A 14,930-nucleotide genomic window follows, 5' to 3' on the forward strand; every position below is an offset into this window, starting at 1 on the left:
TTAAAAAAAAAATAAATTCCTGAATCTAAAAAGTTGACTTGGGCCATATGACAGACCCGCTGAGTCATAAGAGATCCCTTTGCTTTATATGCATCATAATGACAAGACATAAGCTTTTTTTATTTTAGTTTTTAATGAATAAATGGGTTCATATTACAGACCCAGCCCGACTGAAGAAAAGCATAAAATATTCCTTAAGGCATAGATGGACTTTTTAGGCCAGCAAGTGCTTTGACAGAGTTAGCAGTGATAGACCCAGCAATCTGCATTGATCTTGTACAGCTACAGTACAGTAATAGTGAGTATATACATGAACATTAAAATGGATGGAACAAGAGTTTATCATCTGTAATAAAGGAGATGAGACAGTAGCTCCTAAATGTTCTTTCAGCCATTAGACTTGGATCCCTATGTTCAAAGCTGCTTCAAAACAGATTTTGGTGGGGTTTTGTTGGTGGTGGTGCACAAAACACTTTTTTAGCAAGCTTCCCAATATTTGGGAGGTTAGACTGAAAGGTTAGATAACTGTCCGTGCAGCTCCATGTCGTGGTTTAATCCCAGCCAGCAATCAACTGCCACGCAGCCGCTCACCCCTGTGCCCCCTTTGCCCACGGTGCTGGCCTTGTGTGCATACACAGCCCCCCACAGGCATACACAGCCCCCCCCCACGCCCATCATCCCAGCTCACCCAGAGGGTTGGGGAGGAGAATCAGAAAGGAATGCACAACTTGAGGACTGAGGTAAGAGCAGCTTAATAATTAAGACAAAATAAATAATAATAATAATAAAAGAACAATACCACCAACAGTAACAGTTACAATGAAAAGGAGAGAGGAATGAAATCCAAAGGGAAGGGAAGGAAGGAAACCAGTGACACATAATGCAACTGCTCACCGCCCGCTGAGCCTTGCTCAGCCAGTCCCCAAGCAACCATCGGGCAGCCCCAGCCGACCTCCCCCAGTTTATATACCAAACGTGCCATCCCATGGTATGGAATACCGCTTCGGCTAGCTCAGGTGACCTGGCCTGGCTGTGTCCCCTCCCAGTTTCTTGTGCCCCTCCAGCCCTCTCACTGGCAGGGCCCAAGGAACCACAAAGTCCCCAACCCAGTACACACAGTACCCAGCAACAACCAAAACCATCATCAGTGTATCAACACTGCTCCCACACCAACTCCAAACCACAGCACTGCACCAGCCACCAAGAAGAAAATTAACTGTCCCAGCTGAAACCAAGATACTTCAGTATTAAAAATAAAACAGCTTACTAGGCTACAAGTTTCTGCCAATAACATTGTGGGGTTTTTTTTTCTTTTTAACATCCAATATATCTAATTTTTAAAGCTGTATAACATGGCATTTGCTTAAAAGAGTTCTAACACTAAGACAATGGGTTGGGGTTTTTTTCTGGTTTTTAGGGGGATCATTAGGCACAGGGGGACCCAAATAACACATTCTTCATAACATCCAATAATCAATCTTCAAAACTTTCACCATGTTTACCAGATGGATTGGGGTTACTCCACTGAAGTTACTCAAGTCTCAACTAACTCCTGTGAATTACTCAATCAGGCATTAACCTGAACACTCAGGTCCTGGAAACTGAGGCTATACAGTGAGCACCCACCTAAACATGGGTCTAGCAACAGAAAGCAATGACCACAGTCATGAAACTGCAGTAAAGGGGCATTTGGAATGTCTGTTTTGAAGAAAAGAAACAGAGACCAACTTAGGTTTTAGTGAACATTAAAAACACGAAAGTGAGCACAGTAGTCCAAACCAACAGTCCACCCAATACCGTATCTCACCTGTGGCAGTGCCAGGTGTTCAAGAAAAAGTCTGTATGACTGGGACAAGTCTAGAGCAGTATTTTATTTTGAGGTCATCATAACAACCTGAGACTTGCAGGCTTACTGACCTGAGATTACAAATGCATAGCTATGTCTTTCAAACAAAGCTTAGCCTTTCTTCCATTTACCGTGTTACTGATCCCAGTACCAACCTGCATTCTAAAGACTCCCAAAATTCCATGACCATAACAATGTACTGCAAATCATACAAATATACTGTCTGAGCTACAGTTTTCCAAAAGTCTTTCATTCCCTGTCCTCACTCTCCACTCCAACCTTCCAAAGTTGAGTAATTTAATCCTGTGGAAGCTTTTCATCTTAGACAACTGCAATTTTTTTCCTCTCCTCCTGGGAAAGGTTGTTGGAAGTGTCGTAACAGGACACTTACTTTTCAAACACAGTACCTTTATAGTTTACTTGAATATGTTTTAAGTGAAAGCAGAGTTAAAGCTTTTGCATATGATCATCCTCAGGCTGGCCTGATTTCCAGTTTTGACTTCAACATGTTTTTAAAATACGTTTTGTTAGAGAAACCTTGCTGATAGAGAAGTTTCTAGAAACTTATTCTTCAGGACTTCAAGAATGAGGAGGCCTTGCAGTATGTTTCATATGGAAAACACTCCATAAAGGTGACCCAATATAAACAAATGCCTCCCATTGCCCTTAACAAAGCCCTGACAGTCTCTTAGTGTTATCTATGAAGACTTAAAACTCCACCAGTGTATCTACCTTCACATCTCATAAAGCCTACAGGAAGTCTCTTGATTCCCAGTGACTATTTTCACTCACTTCATTTTCACTGTGGACCTGAAAACCCTTAAGTCCTTCATCTTCACACTTCACAATTTCAATATGCAAGCTTTCTGCTTCAGCTCCATTAGATAAAAACGAATTCAGACTAAATAAAAACATTTCTCAGATGTTGTATTCATGCCAGAGCTTCAACTCAAGTGTTTCATTACTTGCAAAAGCAGTCAAAAAGCACCATGAAGATAACAAAATGAAACTGGCTTTATACTGGCCAGCAAAAATTATTCTTCCCCCCCCCCCAGATTAATTTCTAACAACATGGCATACTAGTTACACAGAGGAAATTCCAAATTTGAATGCACCAAGAGAGGCAGGTAATAAAGGAAAGGTGATTTTCATTCTAACTGGCTGCTGCTATTCCTGGTACAACTTTAAAAATACGTCAAATTCACCAATGCTTGTGGGTCTACTCCATGCCACTGTCCATTTAAATTTTAATTAATGTTTAAAATATAGCTGAACTAAAATAATTCATATCTGTCCACTTTTTCTGGATTTAGAAAAAACCCCAAACATTAACTTATGATCTAAACATAAATATTTCATTTACTGTATATAGTCTCAATTTAGAGTGAGGTATCCAAAAGAGCCCAACATTGAGCATTCACTCTCTAAAAACCTGTATTTCGTTATTGTTGCAAATTGTGACATTTACTGAAAGGTCATACGAAAGATACTTGTTTGTGTGTTAAGTTTTTCAAAGGCTCTTCTAAACAGTAAATGTAATGTCAGCACATACACATATCCAAGCTAGAAGGAATATTAAAACCAACATGAGTTAACAGAAGTGTCACTAAATTAATTCTGTATTTATCTCCAAGGAGATTGAACTAAATGGCTGGGAACAGTACTGATAATTTAGATCCTGAAACAAGCAAGTAATAGAAAATAAAGATACCAAAAATTATTCCTGAGGAGACAGGACCAATGACACTCATGCCCACTGGATGGGAATGAAATGGTGTTTCCACAGTTTTGTGACACTAAACCAGAGCAGAACCAGAATTTTGTCATATAAACACCAAGAGGTAGCAATCATGCATGCACTTTGTCCTACGTTATCAGTTCTTTTCACTTATATAGTCCAGAAAGCAAGGAAAAAAGCATTTTAAGTGCCTGAAGTATTACCAGTGATTCAAATATTCTAGTTAGCTTACTCGATAGAAACACAAACAGTCGTGTAAAGCAGTAACCTGACAAGAGTTACACCCAAAAACCATGTACCTCTGCTTTGCTCTTCTCAGCAGCAGCTTGCAGAGAAGGAGAGGATGCCAAAGGCTGAGCAGCATCAGAAGAGGCTATCTGTACAAAACAGAGGAAAGAAATGAGAAAGAAAATAAGCAAGAACAGCTGGGAAGGGAGGGAACAGAGGTAGCTAAGAGACATGATTTTCATTCTTTTTTTCAATAATTTTGGGTGTGGGGGAAAAATACAACATAGAAGAAACAAAGAGGAGACAAAGTCGTCTTTTCTTTCTATCAGTACAAATTTTCAAGGAAATCTGTCAGGTAGGAATGAGTGACTTATAATGCAAATCACTAGAATAGAATATAAGAAAATGAACTTGGATAAGATCATATCACAGGCCTAAGAAAAATAATTAGGTTTCATCCATTGTTCAGTTTTATCCAGTGTGACTATTGAAATATTAATGTTCTGAAGCACGAAGGCACACTGTCCCAGAGGAGGGGGAAAGATGAGAGTGCCTTTCTTCTTGTTCACTGTAAGAAAATATTTTTATTAAGAGGAATGCAAAATCACTCTGAAAGTTATACGTTAATTAAATTTCTCATTAACTCTTCTCTAAGAGCCCTCCAAATGAATAAAGAGCTTAGGGTTAATATAAAGCCACATCCTAGCAGAGGGTGCCAGACCTTCCAGATAGGTGACATTTCTTTTCTAGGAATCAGTATGTAAAATTGCTGTTAGCATCACTATACTTCCAGAATTATCCAAAAGGTATAAGTTATATATGCAACAAATGCAGTTTGCTCAAGAAAATAGGATTTCTCTAAATGTGTTTACATACATCTTCCTATCCTATTTCTTTATGCATAGTTGATCACTTTAATGGAAACATTATCTTTCTATTCCCCTTACTATAAAAATGCAACTGAATTACATTTACCAAACATGTAGAAGATCTTCAGAGCTATAAAGCTGACACTTCTACACTGTTTTGTATCAACTCTACTATCTACAAGGAAAATTTAAAAATAAATGAAGCTATTACAGAGCAGGTCATTATGTTGGATCAAAATAACCAATTTAGATGGTATGTTTTTACTTAGTTCAAAAAATCCAGCTTGCATTAAATGAAAACAGAAAACTGAAAAAAAAAACCCAAACCCCACTTCATGTCTAAACACCCATATTTCTTACAGAAAATCCTACCAGTACCATAGCTTATACAGCTGGAATTTTAATAGAACATGTATATATTCAGTATTTTTACAAACTCAGACACTATGCCTATCCTGGAAGGTGGTGTAGAGCTTCAGGAAAGATATTTATAAGGTTTAATTTTTAAACCAAATTTTACCTGCAGAAATATGAAACAGAGTCCTCGTTTTTATATTTATAAAATATATTTTATATTTCTATTTAAAATCCTCAGGTTATTAGAAGAGTTATGGATATATCTGCTGCAATGGAGTAGTTTCTCAAACTGTTGCTATAGGAACACAGGGATCCTGTTTATTCCCATCACACCACATTGTAACCAAATAAACATGTCAGAAAAATGATTAAGTAACTACATGTATTAAACTATGAGCACTAAAACCACATTCCTTACTAAGATTTCAATTAAATGCTAACGAGTAAAATTGTGATAATGCAACATCTTAGGTATACTTTCAAGGTTTCTAAGGATAAACTGGGATTTTGTTTTTGGTTTGCTTGGTTTGTTGGGTTTTTTCATTCTTTTGTATGCTTCAGATTTTAAGAAAATTTGTTTGATAGCTTTCAGAGGTGAACAGCAGGTAACAGCTACTCTCCTCACAGAACCAGGTAAGCAGAATTTCATTTGGGGGTCGGAGGGAAATCAGCACTATAGATGCTTGCATCACATTTTCATCCTCCCATAACATTCCTTTCTCAATCTCCAGATCATCATCATAAATTAAGGTATTATCTAACCTAGTATATAAGGTAATCCTATGAAGGCCTGAAAGTAATTATTACAGTTTTGCCAATCAAGTAATAGAATCATGGAATCACAGAATCAATGAAGAAGCATCATGCAAGCTATTTGCAGAAGACAGAGTGAAAAGCAGTTGCCACCTAGCCTGGGATATGGAACAGGGTGTACAAGACGAGAAATGCCCAAGAAAAACGTCTAAAGACAAACAGCAGCACTATATTCACTTCAGGCTAAAAAACAGCACTTGAAAGCACACTTCACATATGTAAATATTCAGCTAAGCAGGAATACAAAAGGCATATGACTGAAGCTAATCTTTAAGAGAAGACACATGACAACGTATAAAGAACTGATTAAGTTCATACAATGAAAGCAATAGTATGAGTTCGGGCTGCTGAACAGCTTTATTGCCACTGCATGGTGTTAAATTTCTTATCTACCCGCTGCACCAAATAAGGAAATCTGAATGAAAAAATCCGATCAAGTCAAAGTGAGTGGCTGGATAAAGCTGAACAGAAAACAGGATTAAAAGGGGGGCTGGTGCAGTGCGCTGTGGTGAGCAGTTATCAGTCAGAGTACGGAGAGTTGGTTGGGGTACCAGAGAAGCTTGGGAAAATACTTGCCATTGGGACAAGCTGACACTTCGGGGAGAGCTGACTTGTTAACCCTGTGCAGGTTGCCAGCTGGCACTGAACCAGCCGCCCCCTGACCTCAGAGCATCCAGCCCGGCCCTCGCCGAGTGCCGAGGAGCGCGAGGGAGAGGCAGTGCTCTCCAGCTAGAATCAAGTCCCTGCAGCGCCAGCTGTTCTGCTCCTTGTCTGTCAGCTGTCATGTTGGGTAATGCCCATATACCAGAACTAGCATCAAATAAAACTGAAAATTATAATAACACTGCGATTTAAGGGTATTCTATTATTATCTTGGGATTTTTTCGGTTAGAAGACCGAATTTTCACTAATATCCAAGTCGTTATTATGGATGCTGATACCCTCTTCAAGCACCAAGAGAAACCAGATCCCTTAGCCAAAGCACTTGGTTTTCAGGAGATTTCAGAATAGTCATTTTTAACTCCAACTAGTCCCATATTTTAGAAAACCAGTGAAGTTGCTTGAGATTCTGAGCTGTCAATAAAACCTCACAAGTTTTGTTTTCCCTTGTACTGTCCCCCAACTCTTACTTTGAAAGGTTGTGGTATGTTTGTATTTTCAAACTGCAGCACACTTCACAGATGTAATATGCAGCAAAAACCTGGACAGATAATCTTTCTCATTAGCATAAATCAAGCCTATACAACTTCTACGCTTGATGATTCATTGCCAAACCCCAGATTAGACCGTTCAAAGTTAGTATTAACACCTTCTACGTCCTGTTCGCAGTGCAGACGTACCATTAGCTATGGCCAATGTTAAGTTACTGAACAGATGAAGCACCAATAAGGAGCAGTGGTTGACAACAAGTTGTGTGCTGCTGGCTTGCATTTTCAGTAAATCTTTTTTTTTTAAAAAAACTACTGCAGTGATAAAGCAGTATCTTTACAGAACAGAGCCATTCCCATCTGTAGTCAAGAGAGATTTATTAACTTGCCAACAAATGACAAATGAGAAAGCATCTGATAAGCGACCTATTTCTACACTCGGGGCCAGTAGAGAGAGCGCTGAAGTTAGACTAACACCAGTATCAAAGCACTCAGCCATGACAGGTATATGCATGCAACTGTCCTGGAGTAAACGCTGCACTAAGTCCTGGTGAAACTGCTTTTAATTAGTTGAAAGCCACAAACACACTTTAAATATTTATAGTAAAACCCTGATCACCATTCAGGATTGCAAAGCAGCATTTTAATAATAATCTAAAAACTGCTTTTTAGGACACTGAGATCACTGAAAAGCAGCACTATATAAATGCTACATCAAAGTAACATAAGAGTTTTCTATTTGGTATTTATCAGCCTTTATTAATAATTATTTGTTTCCATAAGCTTCATCAAAAGTATCAGTACAGGAAAATTACTCCATGCTTGGATCCAAGTCCGAGTACCTGAAAATACTGTTGTTTACAAGGAGACATCTCCTCTTTGGTGCAGCAAAATAAAAAAAAAAATGTTTTGCAAAAAAACCAGTATTCCACAGCAATAATTGTCTTCTGTTCCCACTTTTCCAATTCGTCAGTTTTAATCCAATTGTTATATTCCAGTGAAAGCACAGAGGAAAAAAAGCTAAAGAATTAGTTTCTAGAAAAACTGGCCAATACTAACACCAATTATGATGTCTGAAGAGCAGACAACAGGAAAGGTAGAAAATATCTTTGTTTAATTTTGATCCAATGGAAAAAGACATTTGAGCAGGAAGGTACTAAGAATAAGATTTGTCATCGAAACCACTGAAGACAAGCGATCAAAACCTCATCTAAATTTCCACATCAAAATCCAAAAAACAATTTCCAGAATCTTCCAGAATTCAAGTGAAGAAGCAGACACTGATCTACTCTGATAACATGTTAGCACTAAGCTCTGGAATGTTGTCAACTAAGGCGTCCTTGATTGTTGGCACTTTATAAAGTACCAAACAAAACCAATGGCAACCCCTGCAACCAACCATACCTGCTGCTAGAAAAAACCCAAAGTTGACGTGCTTGTGTGCATTAAGAATGTATTGCAAACTGACAAATAGCATCTGAGTATTTCATTTTAATTTTTAACTGAAGAGTAGTTGGGTATTTTGATTAAGAATTGAGTTCAGAATAGTTTTAAAAAGGGAATGAAGGCAAGGAGCTGTTTCTTAAGTTTCCACGTTTATACTCGTATGTCCACAAAATTTTGATCGGGTTTCAGACCAAAAGACTTGTAGCCATTTTATGTTTAGCAATTCTTGAATCTCTTTCCATTGTTTGTGTTTTGGGGCTCCTTTTTAGAAAGCTGATGAAGTAAAAATAACCATTTTGCATAATGAAGCTCAATACTGTCCGTAAAACATCAGGTACATTCAGTACTGAGCAAGAAAATACAGACGCATGCAACAGTCCTGTAAGATTTCATTTTCACCTATGTTCTGTGAGAGACTCTTTGGTTCACAAAAACTTAAGATCAGAAAAGAAAGGGTCTGCAGGTTTACAGTATTGCTCCAGTTCCCTGCCCCTCTTACAGGGCAATAAGTGACCTGTCCCCATTTTCCCCATTAAAAACTTTTGTAGTATTTATGAAGGTATTACTTAGTAGTAGCAATATCCAAATACATGCTATGTCAATAGTTCATGTAAAAGCATCAGCACAAACAGTATTTGACCCAATGGCTTTGATTTAGTCTGTGCACCAGACTACTACGAGTGAAAAAAGTAAGCTTACAAGAGTCTTTAAATGAACCTATCAGAAAACATACAAAATCTCAGAATTATTTTACCTTAGTTCAGTTTGTACTAACATATTACTGATGGTAACAGTCATACAAATACTATTGGTCAATAAGGTCAGTGTACTAAATTAAGTTTTCACCAACTTCTATTTGTAGTTTTTCCAAAATCCTGCTCTTTATGTAGTAAATATTACTATTTAGCTTTATATTAAAAAGTATTCAAGTTAAAGCTTTAGAAACCTGTATTAAGCTTCCATTAAAATATAAAATTTAGGGTGCTATCACTCAGAAGATTCAAGAGATTAAAAAATGAGTGTGCTATCAAACCACGTCAATATATTCAGTAAATTTGCAGCTGAACCAAATACAAAGGTGCCCTCGAGTGGCCATTTCATAAGCACACAATATACTGGGAAATGACCTAAATGAAGAGGACTACTCTACACTCGTTTGACAGGTTTTAACTTCAGCTAATAGATATGTTTTTCTTATTTCAGCAGACTTTTGACTTTATTACTGTGTATCTCCAACAAACGTTGACAACGCTAAAATTCGTATTTTATTTTAAAGTACCAGCAATTACAGGCTGCTATTAAATGCATATAAACACACAACCAATTGCTTGTCATTTTTTAAAGAGGCCTATTCCCGAAATACTGACAGGAAAATGAGAATAGTAATGTACTATCAGTAACACTTACCTATGAATTTCTGCAAAACTTCTTTAGGCTAACTGACAAGGCTTTTTTTAGAGTTACTAAAAATGTCTCCTCTATTCAGTACTCTAACCACTGGACATCACATAAAAAGGGTCGTGTCCCACGTTTCACAAAACACAGCAGCAGCTGGCTTTTCAGGGATGCCAGTACTGCTCTTCTGGCAACATTCTGAACACACTTACCACTCCTACATCCCTTCAGAGTGCCCATATCCTGTTACAGGAATACGGTGAAGCTTGTGCACAAGCTAGCTGTAGTTCTGACTGTGTGCAGAGCTACAGACATTCATAAAATTTACATCAAGCAGAGGTGCAATTAGTGTTCTGAGAAATACAAATATATTTAATAGTATTAGACTTGAGTTCAAAATATTTTTTCCAGCTCTAACCAAGAGCATCCATACATGTTGTTGCCCACATTTTGTTTTAGATTATTTAGCTTCTGCTTCAGGTAACCACCTCCTGAGATATTTATGGAGAGTCACCATGGCTTAATTAAAGGCTGACACAGGATAATCAAAACAGATGCTTTTAATCTTTTACTGGAGTGCCCTCCATTTCCCCTGTGCAACCTAACGGATGTCTTCTGTATTTGTTCCAGGGAAAACTGTCTTTACCGAGAGCTTCCCAACACTTCACAACAATACCTTTTTTTCTGCTAAGTGGCTTGCTCTGCTGCATGCAGGATCGTTTACATTTTCATGATCCATGTTAAACTGGCAATGCAGTCACTACAGATTTCAGCTTTGGCAGAAGCTTTGTTTACTTGGACTTAGTAACTTGTAGCTAGGCAGTCCAGCTGTGTGAACTACTCCTCAAATGAAAGTACTTACGGAACCAGGGAAAACAAGACCCTGCACGTGGGAGCTACTAGGAATGCAGCTGGCATATGCACACCTTGGCTTCTCTAACTCATTCATTTAACCACTGGGGGCAAAGTCACTAATGATATACCCAGGCATTGATACCGAGGCCAACACTACTTAACTTCTTCATTAATAACACATGCAATAGGACTACGCTGGTACATCACCAGCAAGATAGCAGATGACACAGAATGAGGAGGGGTGGTTGATACACTAGATAGGTGTGCTGCCATTCAGAGCACCATTGACAAGATGGGCCAGCAGGAACCATGTGAAGTTCAAAGAGAAGTGCCAAGTCCCGCACCTGGGGAAGAATAACCCCCTGCACCGGTACAGGCTGGTTGTCACCTGGCTGGAAAGCAGATTTGCAGAAGAGGACCTGGAGGTCTGGGTGGACAAGTTGAACATGAGCTAGAAACATGGCCAGTTCTGGGCTCACAAGTACGAGAGAGATGTGGGCAGACTGGAGCCAAATCCAGCAAAGGGACACTAAGATGATTAAAAGACTGGAGCACTTTTCAGACAAGGAGTGACTTAGTGAATTAACACTGTTTACCCTGGAGGAGAGAAAGCTAAGGGAGGAGGGGGCCTGGAAGAGGGAAGTCTTATTAATATGTATAAATACCTGGTGGCAGGGAGCCAAGACTGAGGCACAATGTTGCCTGTAGTATCCAGAAACAGGACCAAGAGGCACTGAACACAAATTGAAACACAGGAAATTCCATTGAAACATAAGTATAGGGGTTTTTTTGGTGGTTGGTTTGTTTTTGGTTTTTTTTTCATTATTGTGTGGGTAGTTGAATTCTGGAGCAGTTTACTCGGAGGGGGTTGTGGAGTCTCCAGCCCTGGGGATATTCAAAATTCAACTGGACACAGCTCTAAGCAACCTGTTCTAGCTGACCCCACTTTAAGCAGGGAGAACTGGATGATCATGAAGGGTCTCTTCCAGCCTGAGCTATTCTATGATTCTGCAGTCCAACCCATTCTAACAGCATGATCTTGCAAACTAATTTATCTCATTTCCACTACCCCTGCCCCACAAGTCATAATTCTTGTATGGCATTTCAGTGCTTCCTATTGATGCCCATCTCCATTAGCATATTTCAAAAATACTTCATATCACTTGATTCACAAGTTCTTCATAGACCACTAAAAACCCACAGTGGTTCTTGCAATACGGGGAGACTTAACTGGTAATCTCTCTCCAGCTCAATGACTAAATGCTTCTGGATGCTAGCTACTATAAATTTCCTGTTCACATACCCTATCTCACCCCAGTTCATCCATATATGTCATGTAGGCACCTTAATTTTAGTGTGGTAAAGGTATTATGGATTTAATCTCATTTAAGATCACTTTGGAAAAATCTCTAAATTCGCATCACATTTTATCCAGTTGCCTGTTTAAGTTCATGGCTTTTAAACTATACACAATGTCTTAGGAAAGCATGAAAAACGTAGAACCATTATTCTTTTCCTTCACTGAACTTTAGGGTTATATGAAACTTCTGCTCCACACAATTTACACCCTTTCTTAAATATAGAATCTTCGTTTATTATTCTCTAAACATTGTCAGGACATGATAATATATTCCCACTTCATGCAGTGGAATAGACTGTGCTAGTCTGTAAATTTTGAGACTGAAAGTACCTGGAATCCATTTAAGTTGATTCAGCATCCACCCTGAACAAGGCCATTTCCATATGCATTCTGAGAAGTTGTGCTCTTTCTTCTTCTATATACTTACTTTTATTTAAAACTGCAGAGATTGTTTGTGATAATACCTACACTGCTAATCTTTTTCCAAACTCAACACAGTGACCTCACTGCTTCTCCTCATTACTTGTGTGGTATAAAGATACAAAAATAAACAATCTTTTAAGCAAGATTGTCTTTTCACAGTTTGTATTTTACATCAAAGAGGCTGTACTGAGCTTTTAAAAAATTTGGAAAATATGATTGCTTCCAACTTGATTTCCTGAACCTCTGTGCAACTTTAGTACACTTTTAACTTAGCAGCACGTAGATACAGTCAAATTAAATGATTTGGACTGGGTACCAGAAACCCCTTCATTAGTGCACTCCTGTGTCTCAAAGAATCAACCCAGCAGCTGTTACTCAATAGCTTATTTTAGACAGATTTTTTCTTTCTGGAACCTTTTTTTCTAAAAGATTCTAAAAATTATACATTTCCTCTTGGCTTATCGGCAAACTGTGCAATCATCTACTTCAATGCTTACTTCCTCTAACCAGTAATTTTGGGAGATTCTTACTAACTCCCAAAACCCTAAAACAAGCAATGTTTGCTATTTCTCTTGATCACTGCATCTAAGATCATGAGCCTCATTAACAACTGTCCCTTCACCTTATCAGCTGCATAGCTTTGATTACAAGTATTTTGGACTCAATACAGAGAACATCAGTCAAGATGAATACTCTGTTCAGACATTACTTTCATAAAAACAAACATCTCAAAGTATGTCTCCAACAAGGCTTGCATTTGCTCCACTTACATTTACAGCATCTATTCTGAAACAGTCCTTCAAGTCATTTATTTAAGCATACAGGCTCAAGATTCTTGGGGAAAGGTATTTGTACAACTATAAGCTGCGCTCTAAGAGCGCTCCAGGAGACAGTAAACTAAAGGAGCATAAAGAGTTTAATAAATAGTTTTGTTTGCCCAAAGCAAACAAAAGATTTAATAGGCAACAGCCTTCAGGACTAAGATTGTTAAAAGTGAAACTGCTTTCTTTGCCCTTCAGTTCCAGGACTGTTGTGTACAAGAACCCCTATGATAAATACAAGAGGATTTGCCTGTGCTTTAAAGCGACAATCTGGTGCAAGCCTGCAGCGGAATTATATTCCTGAAGAGTTTGGTGACAGCACCCACCTGAAGGAGAGTTTTAACATAGAAAATTACCTCACACCCCTTGACCTACGGTAACTGTCTGTGGTTAACTACAGAAGCGATGCAAGCTCTCAATTGCATTGTACAAGCTTTCAGGGATAAATCAAGTCAAACAGCATAGTATATTGCGCAGTAAATAGCTCATGTTTTCATATCTTAGATGCATCATTTCCAAAGATGCCCTAATCATTTCACTACTGTGTGAAGTTTGGATTCTGTGCTATACTTTGCATCATTCACAGCTTATGTATGCCTAAAAATCAAGAGGTTTGGCAGAAAATTAATTCTAGGACAACAGTATTATGCTGAGGATATTCAAAATAAGTGGACTTGCTAACTGCTACCACTGCTCCCAAGTTGATTATTCAAAGAGCAAAAAAATTCCTGCCATTAACAAAACCAAACCACATGTGTTATTCACAGAATATATATATATATTCCCATGTAACATCCTGTCAGCTTCAAGTGTTTTCACTTGTATTCTTCTTCTTAAATTTAAGCATACAGAAAAGGCATAAAACCCCACGAAGTCCTGAATGTTTCAAAATTACATCACACCAAAGTGAAACAGGGAAGCAGCTGGCCAGATCAAGAGATGTGAGTTTCTTAAGCAGTTGGTCTTTACAAGTCTCGACAAACCGAGGTTTCACCACAGTAGAACTATGAACTGTTTTCTGAGAAAGCAAGTGTTGATCTTTTGTGACTCTTGTTAATGTTGGGTGAGAATTATGATAGGCGCTGGCTTGAGAAATACTAGTTCTAACCCTGTCATGGGCTACGCTGCTTAAATGGAATATACTTTGATAATAAGGATACATTTTCCTAAATATCATAAATACAATACAATTGTCTTCACAGTTTCAGTCATAATACCACAACCCTACAACTAAGCATTTGTAACATGTATCTAAGCATTTACAGATCATTGCAACTATAAGAGTTTTTCAAAGAGCTGACATGCATCTGAAGATACTTCGATGGGGTACCAAAAAAAAAAAAAAAAAAAAAAAAAAAAAAAAAATCAGTTTGCCTCCCTGGGTAGGCTAATTTACTCAAAATTCTCTTCTTTACAATGATCAGAATAAAGCTTAAAAGTAAATACTGCTACCTTAACAACAGCTAAATGGATTTTTTTTTTAAAATGGCAATATTCCAGTAGTCTGGAAAAAGTATTTCTACAAATGCATTGTTAGACATTCTGAAACTTTTTCGTCTTGTCTTATAACATTATCAAGTAGCAAACACATACAAAATACTAACAATTTATAATGATTAGAAAAAGGTTTC

General features: G+C 38.0%; 1 protein-coding gene across 5 annotated transcripts in view; it reads right to left on the bottom strand.

Moving 5' to 3' along the window:
• SMAP1 (small ArfGAP 1) overlaps positions 1-14,930 on the bottom strand; it is a 96,066-nt gene that overhangs the window by 46,113 nt on the left and 35,023 nt on the right. For 2 of the 5 annotated variants that reach the window (XM_056342400.1, XM_056342399.1), the window contains exon 5: positions 3,884-3,961. The exons of the other annotated variants lie outside the window; for them this stretch is intronic. In XM_056342400.1, coding sequence (XP_056198375.1) covers positions 3,884-3,961 — 78 coding nt within the window. The remainder of the gene's footprint in view (positions 1-3,883; positions 3,962-14,930) is intronic. 5 annotated transcript variants of the gene reach the window in all.

The sequence above is a fragment of the Falco biarmicus genome, chromosome 6 (assembly GCF_023638135.1).
Source record: "Falco biarmicus isolate bFalBia1 chromosome 6, bFalBia1.pri, whole genome shotgun sequence".
Lineage (NCBI taxonomy): Eukaryota > Metazoa > Chordata > Aves > Falconiformes > Falconidae > Falco > Falco biarmicus.